This window comes from Callorhinus ursinus, unplaced genomic scaffold (assembly GCF_003265705.2).
Source record: "Callorhinus ursinus isolate GAN/ISIS: 27379988/994484 unplaced genomic scaffold, GSC_fseal_2.0 scaffold20, whole genome shotgun sequence".
Taxonomy (NCBI): Eukaryota; Metazoa; Chordata; class Mammalia; order Carnivora; family Otariidae; genus Callorhinus; species Callorhinus ursinus.
This window is the reverse complement of record NW_027397082.1, coordinates 25,886,293-25,910,955: the sequence shown is the minus strand read 5'-3', so window position 1 is coordinate 25,910,955 and position 24,663 is coordinate 25,886,293. Positions and strand designations below refer to the sequence as shown.

The 24,663-nt window shown below is 43.4% G+C and overlaps 1 protein-coding gene across 1 annotated transcript; it reads left to right on the top strand.

The window, feature by feature from the left end:
• The first annotated feature begins 4,523 nt into the window (after positions 1-4,523).
• HHEX (hematopoietically expressed homeobox) lies at positions 4,524-10,876 on the top strand. Its single transcript, XM_025881154.2, has 4 exons — positions 4,524-4,975; positions 7,069-7,247; positions 7,454-7,504; positions 9,697-10,876. Exons 1-4 carry the CDS (start codon positions 4,612-4,614, stop codon positions 9,913-9,915), a joined length of 813 nt encoding a protein of 270 aa, XP_025736939.1. The 5' UTR covers positions 4,524-4,611; the 3' UTR covers positions 9,916-10,876.
• The last annotated feature ends 13,787 nt before the right edge of the window (positions 10,877-24,663 follow it).

The following is a 24,663-nucleotide window of genomic DNA, read 5'->3' as shown; positions in this document are numbered from 1 at the left end:
CACTGGGTGTTATGCACAAACAATGAATCATGGAACACTACATCCAAAACTAATGATGTAATGTATGGTGATCAATAGAACATAATAAAAAAAATAAAGTAGATCAAAATAGTAAAAAAAATTTTTTTTCTTGTGATGAGAATTTTTTTAAAGATTTTATTTATTTATTAGAGAGAGAGAAGAGAGAGGTAGAGAGCACAAGTGGGGGAGGGTAGAGGGAGAGGGAGAAGGAGAAGCAGGCACCCAGCTGAGCAGGCAACCTGAACACACCGGGCTCGATCCCAGCACCTGGGATCATGACCTGAGCCCAAGGCAGCCGCTTAACTGACTGAGCCACCCAGGTGTCCTGATGCTTTCAAGCTTTAGCTAATTTGAAGTTTTACCTCTATGTGTATTTAACTATTGAAAATAACTTGATTTGTCTATTTGTAAAGTTTATTTGTCTTAATGCATTTAATAAACATACTGCTTATCTAAAAAAAAAAAGTTGTTGCAAAACAATTACCAAAGTTCTCACTAGATAATTTAGAGGCGAGACCCACCTTCTCTTCCTGCAAAGGTTGGTCTCTTTTATAATAGTAGTGACTAAAATAAATGGTGCCAAATTTTTGGAGAGAGTCTTGTTTAATTCAGAATATAATTAAAATCTCATGTAGGTTTATTGGTTTTAGTATCCAGCAGAGAAAAAATATTGAAACTCCAAGAGATTTTGAATTAAATAGCTACAACAGTTTTGTTTTATTAGTTCTGACTGTGTGAAAAAAAATTATAAGGACAACTTCGGAAAAACCTAGTTCTTTTAGAGCCCCAAATGACTTTTAAAACAATAAAATAAACTATAAAACCTACACAAGTGATATTAAAAATTATGTAGTTCAATAAATGTGACATTCACAAATGTGGTTGTAATTTTTTTTTAACTATAACAAAATGAACATGGATCTGATGAATGGATTTAGAAGAGGTGGTGTTATATAGCTTACCAGAATTAAGTGCTTCAATTTGCTGGTGAGCATTATGTAGTGGAGCTGGAATGTTCTATCAATGCCTTTTAAGATCTCCATCTACATCCCAGGGTCTGTGCCAATCAAAGAAAGGGATGATGCTTTCTTTTCCTATATTAGTGATTATTTTCCTAGCATTTTAATATTTATTTTTGGAAGGTTTGTAGATTTAGATCTTTTTTTTCTTTTGGCCGGTAGCTGAGTCATGCACAGAATAAACTATAAACCCGTATGATTTTTGAAGATGGAGCATAACGGCTGGCTAGTGATTTACTGTAAAGGCGTTCTATGAATTGGAGTGATCATCTCAATTGCTTGCTAGGCGGAAGGGGCAGGAAAAGAAGAAAAACAAAGATGAGGGAGAGACATTTTGTGAGAAAACAATGATCACAGACACCTGCTTAGTTCACTGAGGTCCCAATCTTTGAAGACCCAAATGAAACTCTTGAAGGCTCCTTTGAGCTTCAGATAGAGACTATCCTTTCTTTGTCCCCAAATCTTGTCTCTGTCCTTGGGACACAGCAGAACACACTAGACTTTCACAGTCTCCCAGCACCTGCCTGACTTCTCCATCAGGCCAGGGGATGAGAATTATGACTGGTGGAATGGGCACAACATCAGACCGGGCCACAGAAGGACCAATGCTTTGCAAACAGCCCTCCATGGATGGCTTCCAGGGACAATGTACTACCTGAGCTTGTATGCAGACTTCACAAAAAATTTAAATAATTTTTACCTTAAAAAATGAGACTGCTTCCATTTTTTAATATCTAAAATCATACTTTACAAAGTTTTTATACTGGAAAATTTCAAACCTACAGAGAAGCTGAAACTAGTACAATGAACATCAGTATACTCTTCACCTAAATTCACCAAAGAATAATTTTCTAATTTGCTTTATCTCCAATATCTCCATATCTTGTTTATCTGTATGTGTGTGTATAATGGTTTGTGTATATATATGTTGTGTGTATGTGTTGAACTATGTGAAAGTTGCAGATGTGAAGACCCTCACTCCTACTTCAGTCTGCACCTCCCAAGAATGATATTTTACCCACAATACCAATATCACATGTAACACAATGAACATTAATTTACTAATGTCATCTAACCTTAATTCATTTCCAGTTTTTCCCTTTAGCTGCCCAAATGTCTTTTATAGCTTTTTTTTAAAAAAAAAAATCCAGAATCTTATCAATTGGTGTGATACTATGAGAGATTTCGAAAATCCTCATCCTCAACAATGTTTCACTCGATGGTTCTTTTTTTCTGTTTTGTAAAGATTTTATTTATTTATTTGAGAGAGAGAGTACAGAGGGAGAGTGAGAGGGAGAAGCAGGCTTCCCGCTGAGCAGAGAGCCCATGTGGGGCTTGATCCCAGGACCCTGAGATCATGACCTGAGCCGAAGGCTGACACTTAACTGACTGAGCCACCCAGACACCCCTCACTTGATGGTTGAATTATTAATTTTATTTGATCAAGTTTTTTACATTTGTTAGCTGGCATCCTTCCAGCTTTACCATCCACCATCCCTCTCTCTCTGAGCATCACTATGGAGAGTGAGACTATGAACTGTTATAATCCAAAAATGTGCTTTTGATACTTAAACCACCCCAAATTTGGCCCATGGAAGACTAATCAGGGTGGTGTGTCTCCTGTGGTTTCTAGCACAAGATGCCTTGAGCTCACCTTGTACTTTTCCTGCCCCAGACCTAGAATCAGCCACTTCTTCAACGAACTGCTTATACTATGAATAGGTCACACATCCACATGGTTCAATTCTCCAAATACTCAGAGTATACAGCAAGTTCTCCCTCCAACTCCACCTCTCGCTTCATAGACAGCCGATGTTATTAGTTTTTTGGGTCATCTTCCAGAGATAGTTTACCCAATAGAACAAAAGCACAGATAAATATCCTTACTCTTTCCTAACTTTTTAACTCAAATGATAGCCTATTATACTCCCTGTGTTTGTCTGTCATCAGATTCTGAAAGATGCATAACTCAACCCCCAAAAGATTAGGAGCCTTTAGGCTAAGTTTCAGATGTTTCAGAAAGCTCAGGGAGGATGACTTGACCAAAGTTGCATTGACAACACTCACATGCTATTCCTTGAATATTCGTCCCTCTCTACGTTCTTTGACAATTTCTCATTTTTCAAACATCACTTCCTTGGAGAATACTTTCTCTTCCTTAACATGCCCCCTCCCCCAACTAGGTTACGTCCCCTGGTTATTAGGTTTCGGATCATTATGTACTTCTCCTTCCTAGCACACACATAAGACACAGCATTAAAATTTGTTTCCTGCCTCCGTGAAGACAGGAACTACATCTGTCTTGTTCACTGGTGGCACACAGTAGTTGCTCTACAGAGATGTGCGCAGTGAAACTCGAACTCAGGCCAGCCGGCTTCCAGTCCACTCTTCTTTCGTCTGCGACCCGGCTTTAGTCGGAGAAATAGTTCCAAGATGTAAATAAAAAAAACCTCAATAGAAAAAGCTGGGAAATGTGTATTTCCACGATTAATGGAGGACCTTAGCAGAAACTGCTCACCGCGAGGTGTGACGACCGCAGGAGGGCGTCAATCAGGAAAATGCCCCCTTGCCCCTCAGGCGAGTGGAGCTGCACAGAGCCGAGGCCGCAAGAGGGTAGCGCCACGGATTCAATAGAAAACACGTGCAAAACGGGAAAGCGGTGCTGCGCGCAGCTGCGACCCCCAGGACCCGGGGATAGGGGACACAGAGCAACCCCATCGGGGCGGTTACCTGGCACCGTAAGACCCACGCTTTCCCCTGATTCCTTCCCGCAGCGGCTTCTGCCAGCGTCCTCACGGAAGTGGCTGAGCGCGGGGAGCCCACAAATGAAATGGGCTGGAGCGGCCACGAGTCCGGAGCACCTGAGCTTAGTCGTCCTTACCCCAACTGGGACGTAGCTAAGGGCTGGATTTCTCTCTCTGGAGCTGCCCCAGGAACCCAGGGCCCGCTCCCGCTACGAGCTCCGGAGACGCCCCGGGCAACAAGCCAGTGTCACCGTTACTCCAGGGAGCGCTACTCTCAGGCCTGCGAAGGCGCGGCTCTGCCGGTGGCCTCTACGCCTGCCAGGCTCGAGTCTAGCTGCCCCGCGCCTGGGGCCGGCTGCTACCACCCTGGGCCCGGGCCTGGACCAGTGCCCCTCGGGTTTCGGCAGAGTTGCCTCCCGGCAGGAGCTGGGACTATTTGAGTCCGTGTTCCAGGAGCTACTTTCCTCGTGTCTCCCCACGACGGACGTGGCCCTGGGCTTCCTTCGAGGGCTTTCCGGGCCAGGGTGCCTGGAGCCCCGAGCGACGGCGGCGGCCGGGCACCGGGGCGCAGGGTCCCAGGAGCCTGAGAGCTAGCGCGTCCCGGGGGGCGGGAGCTCGGCCGGCGGGGGCGGGCCGAGGGTGGGGGCGGGAGGCGGCTCCCGGGGCTCCGCGCCATTGGCCGCAGGGACGGGCGGCAGGAAGGGGCCAGAGAGCGCGGCCCCACCCCGTGGCCGGCAGAGCCTATCGCCGGGAGCGCGGAGCGCGGATAAATGTAGCGCCGCGGCGCGGGCCGCCAGCTCTCCGAGGGGCCGGAGCGCAGCGGAGCCATGCAGTACCCACACCCCGGGCCAGCGGCGGCGGGCACCGTGGGGGTGCCGCTGTACGCGCCTACGCCGCTGCTGCAGCCGGCGCACCCGACGCCGTTCTACATCGAAGACATCCTGGGCCGCGGGCCCGCCGCGCCCACCCCCAACCCCACGCTGCCGTCCCCCAACTCCTCCTTCACCAGCCTCGTGTCCTCCTACCGGACACCGGTATACGAGCCCACGCCGATCCATCCCGCCTTCTCGCACCACTCCGCCGCCGCGCTGGCCGCCGCCTACGGACCCGGCGGCTTCGGGGGCCCTCTGTACCCCTTCCCGCGGACGGTGAACGACTACACGCACGCCCTGCTCCGCCACGACCCCCTGGGTAAGGCGGCCGGGGTCATGGCGGGGCCGAGCCGCGGCGGCGGCGAGGAAGGCGCCACCCGGCAGGTGGCAGCGTCCAGGAGGCGGCGGGGGCGGAGGGGGAGGCAATAGAAAGTTGTGGCAAAAGCGATCGAAAAGCGGCTCTCGGGCGCGCGCGGGGACGGGAGGCGCGGGCCCCAGTGGCGCGCGGCCGGGGCTGACCGCACCATGACTCAGATTGGTTTTCCTGCACCTTGCAGGCGTCGGGGCGCGCGGGCCCGCGCGAGACCTCTGGCACTGCCGCGGGGGCTGGCGGCCGAAGGCAGCCCCGGGGCGCGCGCGTCGCTCGGGGTGGGGTCCTCTTAGCTGGAGGGGCGGGGAAGGGAGTGCCGAGGCGCCCCGGGCCGGTCCTGCGGGGCAGGGATAGCTGCTGGGCCCCGGCGGTTACGAGGCTGGACCTGGTTCAACAAGCTTGTGCAGTGAAAGAGCCTGACCCTTTCCGTTCATACAGGAAATCTTGAGTTCTCGATAGGAGTAAATCTGGTTTCAGAAGCTGTTAAGTGTTTTCCTGGCTGCATGAAGCAGACCCTTCCCCCGGAGTAGTGCACGCTGCTGATTATTTTATCGACATCCTCAATACAGACAAATTCAGGAAACACTCGACTTCTGATAGCCGGGATCCGTTTTTCTGATATTGTTCATTTCCTCTGTGTGGGATGTGACTTTATGGCAGCTAAAATAACCAGTTGCTTCCTTTTTTTTTTCCCCCGAAGCTGTTTTGCACTAGTCTGAAGCCTGACGTAAGCAAAATCTGGGGAAAAAAAAAACCCAACAATGCCAGCTTTAAAAGTGTTTGGGGGCAGGCCTGCAGACCGACGGACGGACGGACTGACTGACTGACAGGTCTTTGGAGTAGGGAAGGCAGCCAGGACACCTAGGGCATATGGTATTCGCGGGGCTTGTCCCCTCAGCGCTCGGCCTAAGAAATAAGCCAGCGGTGACTCGCGCTCCGGGTGGCCCTTGCCGGCTCTGGCATCTGAAGCCCCGGGGGAAATAAAGACACGGGGCTCCTTGCCTTGGGCCACCAGGGTTTTAAATTTACTCTCTTGCTATTGGCAGCTTCTGTGGGGACCCTAGAGACGAACTAACATTTTAATGCCTTCATGTTTATGACGCGGCCTCTAGGTCAGCCCTCCACCTTCCTTTCTCATCGTTAAGATCTGAAGGGGATTATATTGTAGCTCTTTTTTTTTTTTAAAGTTATTGTATATTTGATTCCAGCTTCGAGGGTTTGGTGCGGTGGCCCCGGCGTGGCTCTGCTGGCCTGCTGGGGCGGGAGCGGGACCCTCGGCCGGGCCGGGCCTGGGGCGAACGTTTTCACAGAGCGCGCCCTGGGTTTCCTTGGGTTACTGCTGGGACCGCGCAGGAGGAAGCGAAGGGCTTTTCGAGATAGACCAACAGGAAACACATTGACGGAAATGTTGCCATAGCCCACGGCGTAGCTTTAACTGGCCGCCCCCGCCGCCGGGTGTGAAATCAGAGGCCGCAGCGCCCTGGAGCCAGGATTGGAAGCTCCACGAGCTAGCGGCCTAACGTCGGCGCCCGGGCCCCGAGGACCTCCAGAGCAGGCTCCAGCCGGCGGCGCCTGGCCGGAACGCCCCAAGGAGGGTAACAGCCCGGTTCCTCCCCAACAGACACACACTCGGGTATTTGGAAAGTGCGGCTCACCAAGGGACAGGGCCTAGAGGTGCAAACAGTTCTGTATAAATTCGAGAGCGACTTGTTAGAAGAGTGTCGTGGTATTTTAGGCTCGATTTATAGTGGGTGTTCTTTTGGGGATCAAAAGATCTCTGCGTTTGAAATCAGCTATGGCTGTGATGGCCGTTCGTGTGCCTCTGAGTGTACAAGGGTGGTGTATGTGCATACGCAGTGTAGGTGTGTGTGCTTTCGGGTGTGTCTGTCCCTGAGTATGCACGTGTCTTGGTGGGAACGTATTGGGTCCTTGTGGGTGGGTGTATGTGAACTTGCCTTAGTTGAGTGTCCTTCTGCGTCCCCTACTCCCCAGGGCCTGGCCGCTCCAGGTCTGTCACTAACCGCTGCTCTCGCTGCCCGCAGGCAAACCCCTGCTCTGGAGCCCTTTCTTGCAGAGGCCTCTGCATAAAAGGAAAGGCGGCCAGGTGAGGTTCTCCAACGACCAGACCATCGAGCTGGAGAAGAAGTTTGAGACCCAGAAATACCTCTCTCCGCCCGAGAGGAAGCGTCTGGCCAAGATGCTGCAGCTCAGCGAGAGACAGGTGAGCGCGCCTGCGGGCTCGGGGCAAATTCCAGGGGCGGGGGGTCGCGGGGCGGAAGACAGACGTGTCGCCAGCCGGGCGCTCGGGCGTGCCGTGTCGCGCTAACGCCCAGAGCTCTGGCCGGCTCGACAATCGCCGAACAGCTTCTCCGTTACTCCCCAGGTCGCTTGGGTTCGTGGCAAGTTTTCTTTCTCTCTTTCCTGTAGGTTAAAACCTGGTTTCAGAATCGACGCGCTAAATGGAGAAGACTGAAACAGGTATCGACATGGTTCTGTTTCTATGGAAATAAATATTTTTATCATGTTATCTCAATGCGAGGCCTGTTATGGGTTGTATGCAAAAGTCATTTGAGAGACTATTTAACCTCTTCACCTTGATTAAAAAGGCAAATAGTCCTGCTGAAATTCAGGATGAGTTGCTCAGGTGGCAGTAATGCTAAAAGCACCTAATGCAGTTCCTATATCAATTATGCTTGGGTTTTCACACACTGGTTGGTAAAACTCCGGGCTAATTGTTTTATAAACTCCATATGTTGTTTATCTAATTAACGCAGGAAAGATAAAGTAATTGACAGTAAATGACTTAAGCAGTTATCTTTGGGAGAAAATTGTTTCTTTTATTTACACAGCCATAATAAAACCAGGCAGAGCTTAAGGGTAAATATAAGGAAATAAACACCTCTAAGTCTTGTTTGCACTGTTTTTTTAGAAGAATTAAATATCAAAGAGCTTAAAATTATTTCCCATCTAATACCAGCTCTTAAAATGAATATAAGATACGTAAGAGAATATACAAGCCTATTTGGAAAGTAGCTTAAACTTACTAACAGTCTTTTTTACAATGACCTTGTTACGCAAGATGTGATAAAAAGTAAAGGCTAATTCAGTTTTCGAAAAACCTCTATTGACTTAAAGCTGAAGATTTGCTTTTGATGTTCCAATCTGGATGTCTTCTCCAAAGTTACCTGACAATTGCTGAATTGTTCATTTGCCATTGTATATACAGTTTAGGATAAAATATTTTTGAAAACAATAATAGGAATGGGGAAATTGAAAGCAGTGTACATTTTTAAATTTAGTGATCATAACTTTTTCATTAGAAGTAAGATGGTGTCACAGAGAGCACTTTGAGACAGAAAATAAATTTCCCATAATTTCATTATTCTAACATGATTTAAAAATTTGTAGATTCCCTCTCAATCTCTGACCTTGTGCATATATTTGTTACTTAATTGCAATCCTGGTGAATATATTATTCTATAGTCTTGCTTAAAAAAAAAACCCTTAGGGGCGCCTGGGTGGCTCAGTCGTTAAGCGTCTGCCTTCGGCTCAGGTCATGATCCCAGGGTCCTGGGATCGAGCCCCGCATCAGGCTCCCTGCTCCGCGGGAAGCATGCTTCTCCCTCTCTCACTCCCCTTGCTTGTGTTCCCTCTCTCGCTGTGTCTCTCTCTGTCAGATAAACAAATAAAATCTTTAAAATAAAAAAAAAAACCCTTAGGAATATATCATATTTCTTTGTAGTGTTTATGTCTATTTTAGACAAACAATTAAAAATTCACTCACTTACTTAGTTCTTGGTCAAAGGCTTGACTGCAGTTTACCAGGGATTTTTAAAATAGTGGTTCCTGGGGCGCCTGGGTGTCTCAGTTGTTTAAGGATCTGCGTTCGGCTCAGGTCATGATCCCAGGATCCTGGGGTGGGGCCCTGCATTGGGCTCCCTGCTCAGCAGAGAGCCTGTTTCTCCCTCTCCTACTCCCCCTGCTTGTGCTCTCTCTCTCTCTCTGTCAGATAAATAAAGTCTTTAAAAAAAAAAATAGTGGTTCCTTTGTAATATGGGAATATATTTTCCAGAAATTTCCCCTGGATTATAAGTAAATTGTAGTTAATTGTCTCCCTTTACAGTTGGCAGCATTCTTCCAGTTCTGCATTTTTACCTTTGCCATGATTTTGTAACTTGTTATGTGTATTTGTAAGTCTATAAATTTACTACAGAAAATGGATGAAAAATCTAATAATTTTGAAACTTTCCCTTAATTCACTACTTAGCAATTCATATTTTTTAAAGGTCTGGAAGACCCTGTTAATTGGCAAGGTTTAAAAATACTTGAAGAATGAAGATATCTCTCCCTCCCCTAAACTTTTAAGAATCTTGAGACCATGAGTATGGGCTGGAGCTAAGTATTCATTTGACACAATACATTGTTTATATTTGTGACTGGTTGTTCTTATCTGGCAAGAGAATAATCTTTCTTTGATATGACAGGCACTTTTCTTCCAAAATGAGAAGCACAAGTATGTATTTTCTGAATAAAGATTATAGCTGATGAAAGCAATAGATAAACTAAAAATTCTAAAGATGATAGAGAATGAAAACACAGTTTGATTTATGTATCTTATGTCTCCATATTTCACAAGCCTACCAATTTCCGTTTTCATTCCTTTCATTCAGGAGAACCCTCAAAGCAATAAAAAAGAAGAACTGGAAAGTTTGGACAATCCCTGTGACCAGAGGCAAGACTTGCCCAGTGAGCAGAATAAAGGTGCTTTGGATAGCTCTCAATGTTCACCATCCCCTGCCTCCCAGGAAGACCTTGAATCAGAGATTTCAGAGGATTCTGATCAGGAAGTGGACATTGAGGGTGATAAAGGCTATTTTAATGCTGGATGATGACCACTGACATTGGCATGTTCAGAAAACTGGACTTGGGAATAACATTTGCTACAGAAAATCTCCATAGACATACTGGAAAACTATGAGAAAGGGAATCAATTTTCTGGTATTCTGGAAACCTAAAATATTTGGTGCACTGGCTAAGCAGCAAACTTACACTGAAACCTTAATTTTGACTTAAATGGTTTATGTACTGATTGTAGGTATATGATGAAGGGACTCTTCACTGGTTAAATTCACCCCTTTTTAAAAAAGTAAATTTGTTTTTTTATTTATAAAAAGTAATTTTGAACTTTTTTGTTAAATTTTTAAGTTATAACTAAAGGTTTTAGTAGGATCTTCCTGAATTTAATCTGTATCTGCATCCCACTTAATGGAAAAGCAAAAGGGCACCCCAGATCCAGAGGTTTGCCTTGCTCATGGGGCCCACATTTCAGGCAGCCTTGGACTATTTTAAAAAAGAAACTTCTTTACTTTTATATTACATTCTTATTTTAGTATATGTGCTGTCGAAGCACTATATTACATTTTTATACTGCTGCCTTAAATCCAATATGATCTCAGAGCTCCTGTCTCGGGGATGTGTGTGTTCTTTTTGTCAGCGAGATCTAGTTGATGAGAATCTTAAATGCTTGTTTTGCACTATCACTTAGTACCTTATATGAGCAAGGTGTAAAGGGAATAGTACAGTCCAATTCAAGCAGAGAAACTGACTCATCGGGGACTAAAATTAATCACAGATGAACTAGAAGTAGCAGGTTAATTAAATGTAAGTAGACTGTAGATACTATGTTTTATATCAAACTGTTTATAATGTGTTGTATATATAATTGTTCACTGTAAAAAAAAAAAAAAAGACCAAAATGGTGTTTTTTTAAATGAGTAACTTGTGTATAAAATAAACCCGTCGGTGGGACGACAGACCTCGAGGGACCAAGCATTCTTCCAGTGAAACAAACGCACACCTCTCACTTTTTCCTTCCAGCGTCTCCCGGGTCCCGGCGCGGGGGGCGCGGGGGCGCGGGACGCGGGACGGCGGGCGGGTGGGCGGGCCCCGGGAAGTAGATTTGGGACTTTCCCTCGAGGGGGAGGGAATTCGGGTGGGGGAGGGGCTCGACGTATGTGCGTCGCGGCAGGGGGGGAGGCTCCCGCCCCCGGACCCCCGGCTCGGCGGGTCTGAGACCCCGGCGCGCCAGGGGGCTGGAAGAGCCAGGGCCGAGGCCGGCTGCGTCGCGGAGCGCGGGGCCGCAGAACCCCATCGATTCGCCTCGGCTCCCTGGCTGGCCCGGGCCGCTGTCCTTGACCTGAGTGAGTCAACAGGGCGTCATCCCTTGGCGGCCGAGCCGGGGGGGGGGGGCCGGGGGGGGGGGGGGGGGGAGAGTGCCAGGGAAGAGCGGGGAGGTAGTTTGTGCGAGACCACGGGTCTCAAGCTTCGGCGAGCTTCGGAAGCACCCGCAGAGCTTCTTGAAACTCTTGGCCAACCGTGTCGCCAGAGTTTCTGATTTGGTAGGTCTGGGGTGGGACCGGGAATTTGCACTTCAACACGTGCTCGGGTGATGTCAAAGTGGCTGGTAGGAAGACCGCGCTTTGAGAACCGCCGTTCTAAGGTGCTCCTCGAGTAGAAGCAGCTGGGGCCCGCATACCCCCTCACTCCTCTCTCATCTGCTTCCCTTCTCCCAGTAACTCCTCCCAGGGCGGGAGCCGGAGGCGGGGAGGAATGAAAGGGAGAAAGAAGGCAACGGGGCTCATCTAGGCCGGTGGGAACCAGAGTCTGGTGGCTATGGGACCCTGGCAGGGCCGGGGAAGGGCTACTGTGAGGGGGGAGAATGGCAGTGCCAGATAAGGGGGGTGTGGGGCTGAGGGGAAGGATGGCCTGAGGTTTCTGACTGGCCCAGGGACTGCATCCGCCTGCTTGTCTAGTGGAGCCATCAGGTCCCTGACATTCCAGGAAAATGAGGGGCTTGTTGGGGAAAAGGTTCCGAAACCTCTTCTTCTAGCCTGGGCCTCCCTCCATGGAGGCCTCTAGTTATTTGTGGAGGTGGGTGTCTTCTGACTGAGGGCACCTGAAGGAACGACTCTGCCGCTTGCATGGCTGACCAGGGCTATGGTTCCCCAGACATGGGCACTCCAGTGAAGACAGAGTGAAAAGGTTATTGCTTTTAGGGAGTTGTTACAGCCTGTCTCCTTAGATTCCAAGAAGGCCCCTGGAATTGCCTGCAAATTTAAATTTCTGAGAAAATTAGCACCAGGTCCTTAAGCAGAGAGGTGTGACTAGGCCTGGAAGTTTAATAATTTGGTTGGAGTTTTAGTTGCTGGCCTCCGTTCTCTCATCTGTGGAATGGAGATGGTCTAGTTGATCTACCTGATCCTTTCTGGCCCCCAAATTCCCAACTCAGTTCAAGCTCTATCTTTATGGTTCCCCCTATTCTCTATGTCTTCTCAGTGTTGGAACCTAAAGTAGACCTCCAGGTCTTCGGGAGTGTCTCCCTTCCCATCAGCTGCAGGCTCCAAACTCCCAGATCCTGCCTGACAGGTTACATCTAGGTTTCAAGGGTCATAATCAGTCCCATTTGAAAATGGGACTGTCTGTATCAGACTTTTGGAGAATGGGAAGCTTGTGGGTCTAACATTGAATTAAAGCAATCCTGAAATCAGTTTGTGTGTGTTTCGCTTCTGGAGATAACCTCTGGTTAATGTTTATTCTTGAGAATAACTGTATCATGATGATCAGGCAGAGAAATACGGGCTTATGTATTGATTGACACTAGAAAAGTTGAAGGGTGAAATCTTGTTTTAAAGTAGACAGATTCTTCAATCCAGGATGTTTTCTAGTTTAAAGCTACTCCTAACCCTCTTCAAGTTGCTCATATTCTGAATCTAAACATAGTCTTAAGAATCAAGAGCATGTTCACCGGAGTACAGTATTTTCAGGGTACGGGTCGGCTTTAACTGTTTTCAAAATGCCCCATTGCAGATTGGCAATGAATATTTACAAATTCTTCCTACAATCCAGGCATTTTTTCATTTGTTTGTCTTTTGGCTATTTCATGTTGAAGCAGCATGTATGACCTTTACAGCACAACTCCTGTCTTGTTTTTAACTCTTTTTATCAGGAGATTCAACTTGAAAACGGTTATCATTTAGCAGAAAGACAAACAGAAAAGCACATTTTTGTAAGCAAAACGTTAATGATTGGAAGAATTGCCCTAATTTCACCATGACAGTGTGTGATTAATCCCCTGGGTCATGTACTTATACTTTAAGTTATTCAGTTCATTGGTCTTTGATATTCAGAACCCTTTCTAACTTAATAGGATATTGATTTTGTTGGATGATGTACTTTGACTCTTTAAACAACATCACTTTTAGGGATGACTAGCCTGCTGTGTAGTATTTTATTTAGAGAACTATTGCATAAGGTTTCTTTTTCTTACTTTTTATGGTTTTCTCAGGGTGAAAGCTGATAAAACATCTTGTGGGAAAAGAGGAAACCATCTCTGATAGTGAAAGTACCTATTCTCTTTCAACATTTCTGACAACTTTTTTTTCTCTTTGGTGGTTTCATTGCTGTAAATATTCATTTTACTTAATGGAGGCAGGGCAGAGATTCAAGAAAATGTATTTGGACTTGGGGAAGTGCACTTTGAGGGGGACAGACTGCTCTTACCAAAATTCCCATTCCAGTTATACTGCCTTGTGGAACTCAAGCTCAAAAGCTCACCCTTTTGATTTTTCTTTAAAATCTAATAATCAATGATCCTTTAAATCTGTGAGGGGAGGTGAGACTTTTGTGACTCCTGACACCATGGGACAGAATGTGGAGAACCAAACAGTCCCCTAGAATGCTTCTAAATGGTTAGGAGTTTGGTAAAAATAATCAGATATCCCAACATTTCTTCTCCTTCACTTTGGGTTTCATGAAATTCCAGCTGGATTCTGTAATTTATCTAATCGAATTCTGTCCCTTGATTCATTTTTTGGTTTTGTTGTTAAATCCAAATGACAAGCACTTTGGAGATTCCTACCACCCACCAAAATATCTGAGATGCAAGGTCTTCAGAACTGCAGCTACCCCTTCAGATCTGGCTGAGGGGGCCCCAATGTCAGGAATTATACCATCGTGGGTAAGAGCAGGGCTGGAAGAATGGCTCTCTTGCTGGTTGGGGGTCTTGGGCAATGTGAATTCTCAGCCTAGTTCCTAGAGAGGTGGGCCGCTCACCTGAGAGCAAACATCATACCTGGCACACAGTGGGCGCCAAGTGTTAGCTAGAAAAACGAGAGAGCCCTCACTGACTCCCTTCTTGTAAGGTAGCTCTTTGATTGGCTGTAGCAGGCGGTAAACCTCTTCAGTCGGATGTACACAAATCTCTGCAGACAATGGAGAGGGCTGCGGGGAGGAGACCTTGGAGCTGGCAAAGGCATTTCCTGTCTGCGGAGGATCTTGACTTTGGAGCATCCGGCGGTTGCCGCGAGGTTTTCGAGGCGGCTGAACGCTTTTCCATGTAGCTAATTTAGAAAAAAGAAAAGAACAGGGGAGGGGAAGTCACTGCCAATTTCAAGCGATTTTACAGATGAAAGCCAAGGAGATAGCTTCTCATTAAAAAAAAAAATTAAGCATATTTTCTAACCATTAGAATTTTTTTCTAATTTGAAAGGGAAGTTTAGTATCATTCAAAATCTTATTCAAAAATCTCATCACTTTCCAAAGACAACTGCAGGAAAAAGTTAACGGTACCCGCCCCCCCCCAAGATATTTGCAGGAAGAGAAATGCCTTTTGAGTTTGTCTCCATGAAACTTGTTTATATTTTTCTTTTGTAGTTTAATTGTGCCTTTCATCCTTGCCTCTCTACTTTATCATTTCTTTTCTCCACTCCACCTACTCGCACCGCCCCCCCTTCCCGCCCCCTTTCAGGATTTCTCTTCCTCATTCATTTTATTTCCCCATTAAAAATAAAAAATGTCTAGTCTCAGTTCTTTAGATGTCACAATTAGGGCCAAGATTTTCTTTAAATATATAGAAATGTTCAGTTTTGAGGTGGAAATTCTAGGTTTGAGGAAGATGTTGCTGGAGTCCCAATACACTACCCTCATCCCTCCCAGGACAGTTCTTTAGTTTAGCTTTTTTTTTTTTCCCCCTTTTCGGACCAGGATAAGCGATAATAGAGTAATATTTGTTCCTCTGGAACGCCTGGGTGGCTCAGTTGGTTAAGTGACCCACTCTTGATCTCAGATCAGCTCTTGATCTCAGGGTCGTGAGTTCAAGACCCACCTGGAGCCTACCTAAAAAAAGAAAAAAAAATTATCCCTCTAGGAGTTAAACCCTGAGTAACACTGGCATGTGACAGAGGTGACCGGGGGAGGCTGCTATAAGGTGCCGGCATAGGAAGTCATGGCAGAACCCTCCAGAGGCTCTTGGCAGAGGAAAGGAGATGGGATGCTCTCCCAGGGAGAGGGATGATCGTATTCGTAGACTTGGAGATGAAAGAGAGCAGGGAGTAAATATGACTAGAATCTTCAGAGGTTTTTGGCTCCGGAATTTTGAAGAAGGGATTATGGACTGGTATTGTCCCCGTCCAGTTACTTATTTATTATTTATCTCTCCTCACTGAAATGTTAATGCCATGAGGGATATTTGTGTTTTGTCTACTGCTATGTATCTCCAGCATGATGCACAAGTGCTCCATAGGAGTGAATTGAATGAATGAACATATATTGAGCATTTACCATGTATTAACATATTGACATTATGTAAGTCCTTCACATACTTTCTATGATTTAATCCTCACAAAAATTCTATGAGGTAGATTCTGTTATTAGTCCATTTTCTAGATAAGGAAACTGTCAACAAGAAGTTAAGCCCAAACCCTCAATTACTATACCAAAGTTGTCATGTGAACTTCCTTGTTAATCTCTTGTGGTCTTGAGAATGTATCAAGCAGGGTATAATTCTAGCTTTAAGAAGAGCGTTGGGTGTTTCTATTCATTTTATGTAATCTTTTTGCCTTAATTCAAGTCTAGCATTAAATCTAGAAGGAGTTACAATACAATATAGGAGATATGCAGTTTCTGTCTGTGTAGCCCATTATTCTATTATGCCAGGAAACCAATAAACTGGAGCATTATTCCAGTTTTCTGAGGACATGACCATTATAAAATATGCTTTATACTTTTCACGGTGTTAAAAAAAGTTCTTCCACTGATCCATATTGTTTGGTGTTCCTATTATATACACTGTTTAGTACCATTACATTTATTCTCCCTCTGACTCACTGATGAATGTTCCACAAGGACCTCTGAAATAGAGCAGTGCTGTGGCTTACTCTAGTGTCTGTTGCATCCAGCGCTGTGTTTGGCATGTGGTAAGCTTTTACTAAATGCTGTACTACAGAATGAGAGTGAAAACCATTAGCCTTCCCCAGTGGAGAGGGGAGACATTTCTCCCCCTTTCCAAGCTGTGCCCTCTTCTTATGTTTCCTCTTCACTGGCCACGGAAACACAGCTTTCCTGGACGGCTCCAGGAGCACAGCAGAAAGCAGGATAGGGCCTGCAAGTGGAGGAGAGTCTGCTGGACTGCAGCATGGGTGGGGTGGGGGACGCCATTAAGTCTATTTCAGCCTACAGGCACTAAAAGATGATGTGCTTCCCCCTCTTTTTACCGACATGAATATGTAGAGGAAGTGCTTTTGTGGGTTTGTATTGGTTCTTTTTCCCTTCAGATTTGGCAGTTTCATTCAATTTCACATTCACACTTCTCAATTTCAATCAAGAAATTGAAATATATTTGAAATATACCTATTTTACTGAAAAGTGACACCATTCATGGTTATTACTAATATTTTTATTGATATCATCCATTTAGCAGTTGGAAGCAGGAAAACAAATGTTTTAAAATTATTTCTTAAAGTATTTCATGAATTGCAAAGAAGCGATTGTAGAAGGAACATAAAATGTGTTAGCTTCACACCATGGTTCAAAGTTTTAGCCTTCCTTAGCTGCTTATGGAATCTGCATTACTACAGTCTTTCCATTAATTGTAAATTAGACCAGACTAATTCAATAAATGTTTAAAAAATGGCCCCTGAGTGCAGGCTCAGACGTCCAGAGGAAGTGGTTTCTTAGACACCTGCCTCCCATATATTGACTTGATGGTATGTAGGTGGAAGAGAGTGAGATAGTTATGATGATGTATGGTGCTGTTGATTAGTTAATTGAAGGTAAAATTTTTAGCTTCACCAAGCAATTACCTGACCTCATTAAGGTCTTTAAAATCACCCAAGTGCCATTTTGCCTGAAGCAGCTGCCCCTTGTTTAGATATTATTTCAGGCATTAAGAAAAGCACAATGCTAGTGGCAACCAGGGAATATAAGCCTGCAATTTCTGTAATATATTGTTCTGAATCTTAGCCATTATTCAGTATTATCTGTTCTGTCTGAACATGAGACACTAAAATCTCTTTACATTTGTATGGTTTTACTTTTCAGAAGGTTTTTTGAAGTATCATGTTTACAGAATATGTGTTTTTAACAAATGAAATCGTTTTTTAAAACGGTGTCAATTTTATTTTAATTTTAATTTTTAAGGAAACTTCTTGTTAAAGTATAACTTACATTCAAAAAGTTCACAATCATGGGTGTGTATGGCTCACAAAATGAATACCCCATGTAACTGGAATCCATATGATGACACAGAACATGGAACTACTTGATCTCTAGAAGCCCCCTTTTTGCCCCTCTCAGGGTCACTGGCCCCAAGGCCATCCCAGGGAAACCACCATCCTGATCCTAGATTTTTTCTTTTAAGATCTTATTTTTTTAAGATTTTATTTTTAAAGTAATCTACACCCAACATGGGGCTCAAACTCACAACCCCAAGATCAAGAGTCGCATGCTCCACTGACTGAGCCGGCTAGGTGCCCTGTCACAATCCCAATTCTAAACAGCATAGATTCATTTGCTGATTTTTGAACTTTATATAAATAGAATCCTGCTGTATGTCCTCCTTAGTCTCTGGCTTCTTTAGTCTACCTTTTTATTGGTAAAATTCATCCCTGTTATTGTGTGATTTTTTTTTTAAGATTTTATTTATTTATCTGACAGAGAGTGAGAGAGAGAGGGAGAGAGAGAGAAAGTACGCACAAGCAGGGGGAGCTGCAGAGGCAGAGGGAGAAGCAGGCTCCCTGAAGAGCAGAGAGCCTGATGTGGGACTCGAGCCCAGGACCCTGGGATCATGACCTGAGCCAAAGGCAGACGCTTAGCCAATTGAGCCACCCAGTCACCCCTATGTGATGTTATTTGTTCATTCCAGCTACTGTGTGTAGTAGTTGATTCTATGAATTTTCATGCTACTTTAAATAATCCATCTGGGGGCGCCTGGGTGGCTCAGTTCGTTAAGCGACTGCCTTCGGCTCAGGTCATGATCCCAGGGTCCTGGGATTGAGTCCCGTATCGGGCTTCCTGCTCATCAGGGAGTCTGCTTCTCCCTCTGACCCTCTTCCCTCTCATGCTCTCTCTCTCTCTCTCATTCTCTCTCTCTCAAATAAATAAAATTAAAAAAAAAATAATCCATCTGAACATAAACTGTACTGCAAAATTTATGAACATTTAAAAACAATATCACTGTTCACATATTTATAACCAGGCACTTATTTTTCAAAAGGCATGATCCATATGTAATTCTAAGACTCCTAGGTGCACAAGGGACGCCTGGGTGGCTCAGTCAGTTAAGCGTCTGCCTTCGGCTCAGGACATGATCTCAGGGTCCTGGGATTGAGCCCTGTGTGTGGCTCCCTGCTCAGCGGAGAGCCTGCTTCTCCCTCCCTCAGCAGCTCTCTGCTGCTTATGCTCTCTCACTTTTTCTCAAATAAATAAGTAAATAAAATCTGAAAAAAAGAAAAAAAAGACTCCTAGGTGCATAGAAGGAAAGAAGGCAGAAAGACCAGGGGTACTCTGAGGAAACAAATGACAACAACCCGTCACATATCAGAACTGGGAATATCAGCTAAGCTACTTCCTGTCTTTTCCACTCAGGAAGATTAAATTTAACTATTTTTTTTAAAGATTTATTTATTTATTTTAGAGGCGGGGAGAGGGAGAGAGAGTCTTAAGCAGACTCTGCGCCGAGCATGGAGCCTAACACCTTCCTCCATTTCATGAGATCACGACCTGAGATCACGACCTGAGCTGCAACCAAGAGTCGGCCACTTACCTCACTGTGCACCCAGGCACCCCTTAGGAGGATTAAATTTTAAAAATTCTTATAAAATATGCCTGTTGCTTTAACTTTTGATGAATAAAAACGTGTCTCGTCACATAAAAAATTTCTTCTAAAGACAGTTTTCCAAGATTAATTTGTTTATGTTATTACACATAGTTGTTTATGATAAGAAAGCTAAGTAAGGAGTCAAGTGAGTGAAACAGAACCTCAAATTTATTTTAATTCTGGACGTAAAGTCTCTTTGTACTTAGAGTATTTTTATGCAGTAATTTTAGGAAATTGGTTTGCATCCTGCTCCACTTTGATGTTCCTGTTACTTTGCAGTTGGTGATTATGAAGGTACTATGAAAGGTGTCCTGGGTTTGCTTTGTAAGTGGTGTGACTTTGGACATGTCACTTAATCCTCTCTGAGTCTGTTTCTTCATCATAAAATGAGGGGCTTGGACTGGGTCATCTTTAATGTTTCATTTAATGCTAAGATGCTGCATTTTTCTGTTCTATATCTTCCTAAAGAACACATTAGTCTCTTAAATTTCAGTGGTTATGCATTTGAGGTGTTGAAGGGTGCAAGGAATCTCTCATTTCACGGGCCCTCTGGTAAATTCTTGAGCTGGGCTGCCTCTTCTACTTGCTCTCAGTTCTAGGGTTGAGTCAAGGCTCAGTCTCTAGAAAAGCCTATCACAGCTCACCCTAGGGAAGAGTTCTCGGGAAAGCATTCCCAGTTGACCACAATTCTTCTATCAGATTATTAAATTAATTAATAATTAAATGCTTAAAAATTAAATTAATTCAACCATTCCCTTTATAAACATTTACTGAGTACCTACTATGTGCCAGGGGACTTTGAAAAGCACCGGGTATATAAATTTGAGTAAGACACAGTAGTGTGACTTTGAAGACTGGAGGAAAAAAAACATCCTTTGGATTTCCAATATTTAAAGACAAACTTGTTTCTATTCCAAGTTTAATTATGATTTTCTTGCTGTGTAATGGTTCCATATCATTTCAGTTCCTGAGTTTGGCTTTACAAAAGCTCTTAACCAAACAGTCCAGAACAAAATGTTTAATGATACATGGGCATTCCAAAGTTATAAATAACCACCTAAGGCAGCTCTGTTGATAGAATTGCCTCCCAATGGCCTCTTCTTTCCTCATTTTCATCCTTGGCCTCATGTACCTGCTTCATCCCCCCACGTAGTGTGGTTAGAACAATAATCAAAGTGTCCTGAGCAAATGACATTATCTAACATCCTGTCCACAGAGCTCTCATCGCATCACCATGACCTTCCTTTCCCATCAAGGTTGTGCCTCTGCCCATCTCAGCTGGTTTCATCCAGGTGACTCTGTCCACCTCAGGCAGATCTGTGCTTGGCCAGCTCTCTTCCTTCCTCTTCCTGCTCCGTCAACCCTGCTCTTCCTTCCTCTTCTCCTTTTTCTCTTTCTTTTATTTGGAGCTAAAAAAAAAAAAAATCCTTCAAGTAAAGTTGAGGAGTGTCCAGTTGGAGCAGTGAAATGCCTCTTCAAGGTAAAGAAAAATGGTAATTTCTGAAATGAAAATTAGGGAAGTACCCAGAAATGCCTTGGAATCTTCACGGACATCTAAGAAGAATGGTTATTCAACTTTGTTTTCTGTTTTCATTACTACAATTATAACTTTTTTCTACTATGTGCCTTGTAGAAAAGGGCTATTCCATTACTTAAGGATTATATAGGCTTCAGGGGACTGCTCCAGGACCTGATCTTTTTATATCTGTCTGTCTTGGTTATAAAAACTCTACATTCTCAATGTGAAATATTTGAAAAATAAAATATATAGAAGAAAATAATAATCACCTATAATCCAAGCAATTTGGGAATTAAACTCCATAGAAAGTTTAGGATAGTTCCTTTAGTTGTTTTCCCCACGTTTATATGTATAATAATTTTAAATTATGACTTTTTTAATCTTAAAATTATTTTTGAATTGTTAAAAAATGGTTAAAAATGTAAATAGTACAGAGGGTAATATAGTAAAAAGTAAGTGTCCCTCCCTACCTTAGCCATCTGGTTCAACCATCAGAGGCATCTCTTAGTGATTTCCTTGGTGGTCTTCCAGTGATGATCTATATACATAGCATGTCTGTAACTATCTCCTTCTCTTTTGCCTGAGTACAAATCATAATGTACTTGACATTCTTTTCTCTATCTTACTTTTTTTTTACTTAGCAATGGATCTTGAAGATTGTCCCGTGTCAGTATAGAGAGTGCCTATCTGCCTGCTTGCCTGCCTTCCTCGCTCACTCCCTGCTTGCTTGCTTGCTTTTCTTTCTTTCCTTCCTTCTGCTCCTCCTCCTCCTTCTTCATCTTCATCTTTTGCATCTTCTTCTCTTTTTTCTCTCCCTCTCTCTCTCTCTCTCTCTGGTGCTGGCTGGATTGTATTCCCTTTTATGTCTGAATCCTAACTGATTTGATGTACATTTAGGTTGTTTGCAGCCTTTTGCTATTACAAACAATGCTTCACCAAATATCTTGTACATGTAATAATAGAGTATTTAAATGAACTCAAACGTTGATTACAATTCTTCCATCAAATTATTAAATTAATTCAACCATTCATGCAACAAACATTTCTGTCTTTCTGCTTTAGCATATCTAGGACAAATTCCTTGAATGGGAATTGCTGGTCAAACGGTATGTGCATTTTTTTCTAGATCAATATGGCCAATTCACTACCTATGTTCTGTCATGATTAAGATTATACTGTACATGCAGTTTTGTTTCCTGTGTTTAAAATATTTTAAAGTATTTTATTTTATTTTTTTTTTGTGAGCTCTATGCCTAATGTGGGACTTGGACCCATGACCCCAACCAAGATCAAGAATTGCATGCTGTACGAACTGAGCCAGTTAGGCACCCCTTAAAATATTATATATAAATAAATATTTTCTTTTATAAATATGTTAATGATTGTGTAATGTATTCTTATGTAATGATGCCATAATTTCTTAATTCTTTTATTATTAGGTTGTATTACATTGTTTTGTTGTTACGAACTTTTCTAAAATGAGCACAATTTGCCTCCATTTCAGTTTTATTCCTTCTAGAGTACATTCATAGAAAATGTTCATTGAGTCAAAGGTTTGAATATTTGATAAATATTGTGAAATTATTTCCTGGAAAAGTTCTATTAGTTTCTATCAGTAGAGAACAAGCCTCATTTCACCATACCTTCACCAGTGGGGAAGGTTGCTTATCCATCTAATCTTTCTTAATTGTATAGCAGGAGAATGATATAATTTTGTTTAGTTTTTTTAATCAAAAATTGAATTATTTTATATGCTATTTCTTTTTCTTTAGCATATTGTGTTTCATGTCTCAATCTTTTCATATGAATTTATTTGAATTCTTTATATTGGAGGATATGACTTTTTGTCTTATTTATTACAGAGATATTTCTCAATACTTAAATTTTTTTTTTAAGATTTTATTTGTTTGACAGAGAGAGCAAGAGAGCACAAGGAGGGGGAGCGGCAGAGGGAGAGGGAGAAGCAAGCTCCCTGCTGAGCAGGGAGCCCGATGTGGGGCTTTATCTTAGGACCCCAGGAACAAGACCCGAGCTGAGGGTAGACACTTAACCGACTGAGCCACCCAGGTGTCTCAAGATGCTTATCATTTTTTTTTAAAAAGATTTTATTTATTCATTTGCGAGAGAGACAGAGAACAAGCAAGGGGAGAGGCAGAGGGAGAGGGAGAAGCAGACTCCCCGCTGAGCAAGGAGCCTGATGCGGGACTCGATTCCAGGACCCTGGGATCATGACCTGAGCCGAAGGCAGACGCTTAACCATCTGAGCCACCCAGGCGCCCAAGATGCTTATCATTTTTATGTGAGAAATTTTATGTAGTCAAATGTAGCAATATCTTCTTTGTGATTTCCTTTATTTCTCTTAAGCTTAGAAAGTCTTTCCTTATTCAGAAAACAAATGAGCATCTACCTGCCTTAGAAAAACTCTCCCTAAGACTCTCCGTTCTCAATCTCCCTTCTCTCTATGTTTAACTCTTAATCTACCTGGAATTTATTTTGCCCCACAGTATGAAGTGAAGAACCAAATAAAAATTTTCCTTAAAATATCTAAGTATTCCATTTATTCAATAATCCTTACTTTATGGCCCTTTTACTATATTACATGTCTAAAAATATGTTGGCTTTTGGATTAATTATAATGCTCTTACAATTTGGTTTCTGTATTTCATACATCTGTAGCTGAGTTTAAGGATTAGAATTTGCTTTCTCCAGCCCAAGGATGAGAGCTCCTGCTCATCCTTCCATATAATCAACTTTGTCCTTCTCCCAAGGTGTGGGCTAGCTTTTTGAATAAAGTGCTAGCCTTCACATCAGATTCTTTGTCGATGTGAGTGCTATTTCATTGTGGTTTTGATTTGCATTTCTCTAGTGGCTAATGATGTTGAACATTTTTTCCATGTGCTTATTTGCAATTTGTATATCTTCTTTGGAGAAATGTCTATTCAAGTCTTTTGTCCATTCTTAAATTGGGTTGTGTGCCTTTTTGTTGTTGAGTTGTAAGAGTTCTTTACATTCTCTGGATAAGCTAATTATATAATTTACTGATCCTTATCAGATACATGATTTGTATTTATTTTTTTCCATACTGTAAGTTGTCTTTTCACTTTCTTGATAATGTCCTTGAACATATAAAAGTTTTAAATTTTGATGAAGCCCAACCTATTTTTTCTTTTGTTGCTCATGCTTTTGAGGTTGTATCTAAGAATGTACTACTGAATCCATGGTCATAAAGATTTAACCCTATGTTTTCCTCTAAGAGTTTTATGATTTTAGCTCTTATATCTGGGTCTTTGATACATTTTGAGTTAATTTCTTTTTTTTTTAGATTTTATTTATTTATTTGACAGAGAGAGACATAGCAAGAGAGGGAACACAAGCAGGGGGAGTGGTAGAGGGAGAAGCAGGCTTCCCATGGAGCAGGGAGCCCGATGCCGGACTCTATCCCAGGGCCCTGGGATCATGACCCAAGCCGTGAAGGCAGACGCTTAACGACTGAGCCCCCCAGGTGTCCCTTGAGTTAATTTTTGTGTATGGTATGAGGTAGGGGTCCAACTTCATTCTTTTGCAGGCACATATCCCATTGTCTTAGCACCATTTGTTGAAGAGATTCTTCATTACCCATCTAATAGTCTTGGCACCCCTGTCGAAGAGCACTGGCCATAGATGTATGGGTTTGTTTCTGGACTCTGAATTCTATTCCATTGGTCTAGTTGTCTATCCTTAGGCTAATACTGCACTATTTTGGTTACTGTAGCTTTGTGGTTAAGTTTTGAAATTGTGACATGTGAGTCTTCCAACTTTGTTCTTTTTCAAGATTGTTTTGGCTGAGGTTTTATTATCTTGCAGATACTACTGCTGTCTTCCAGATACTACTACACGTTATGTTCTATGATTCATTTGACAACTCTGTAATATAGATACTAATATCCACATTTTACAGGTTAAGTGATTTGGCCAAGGTTACACATC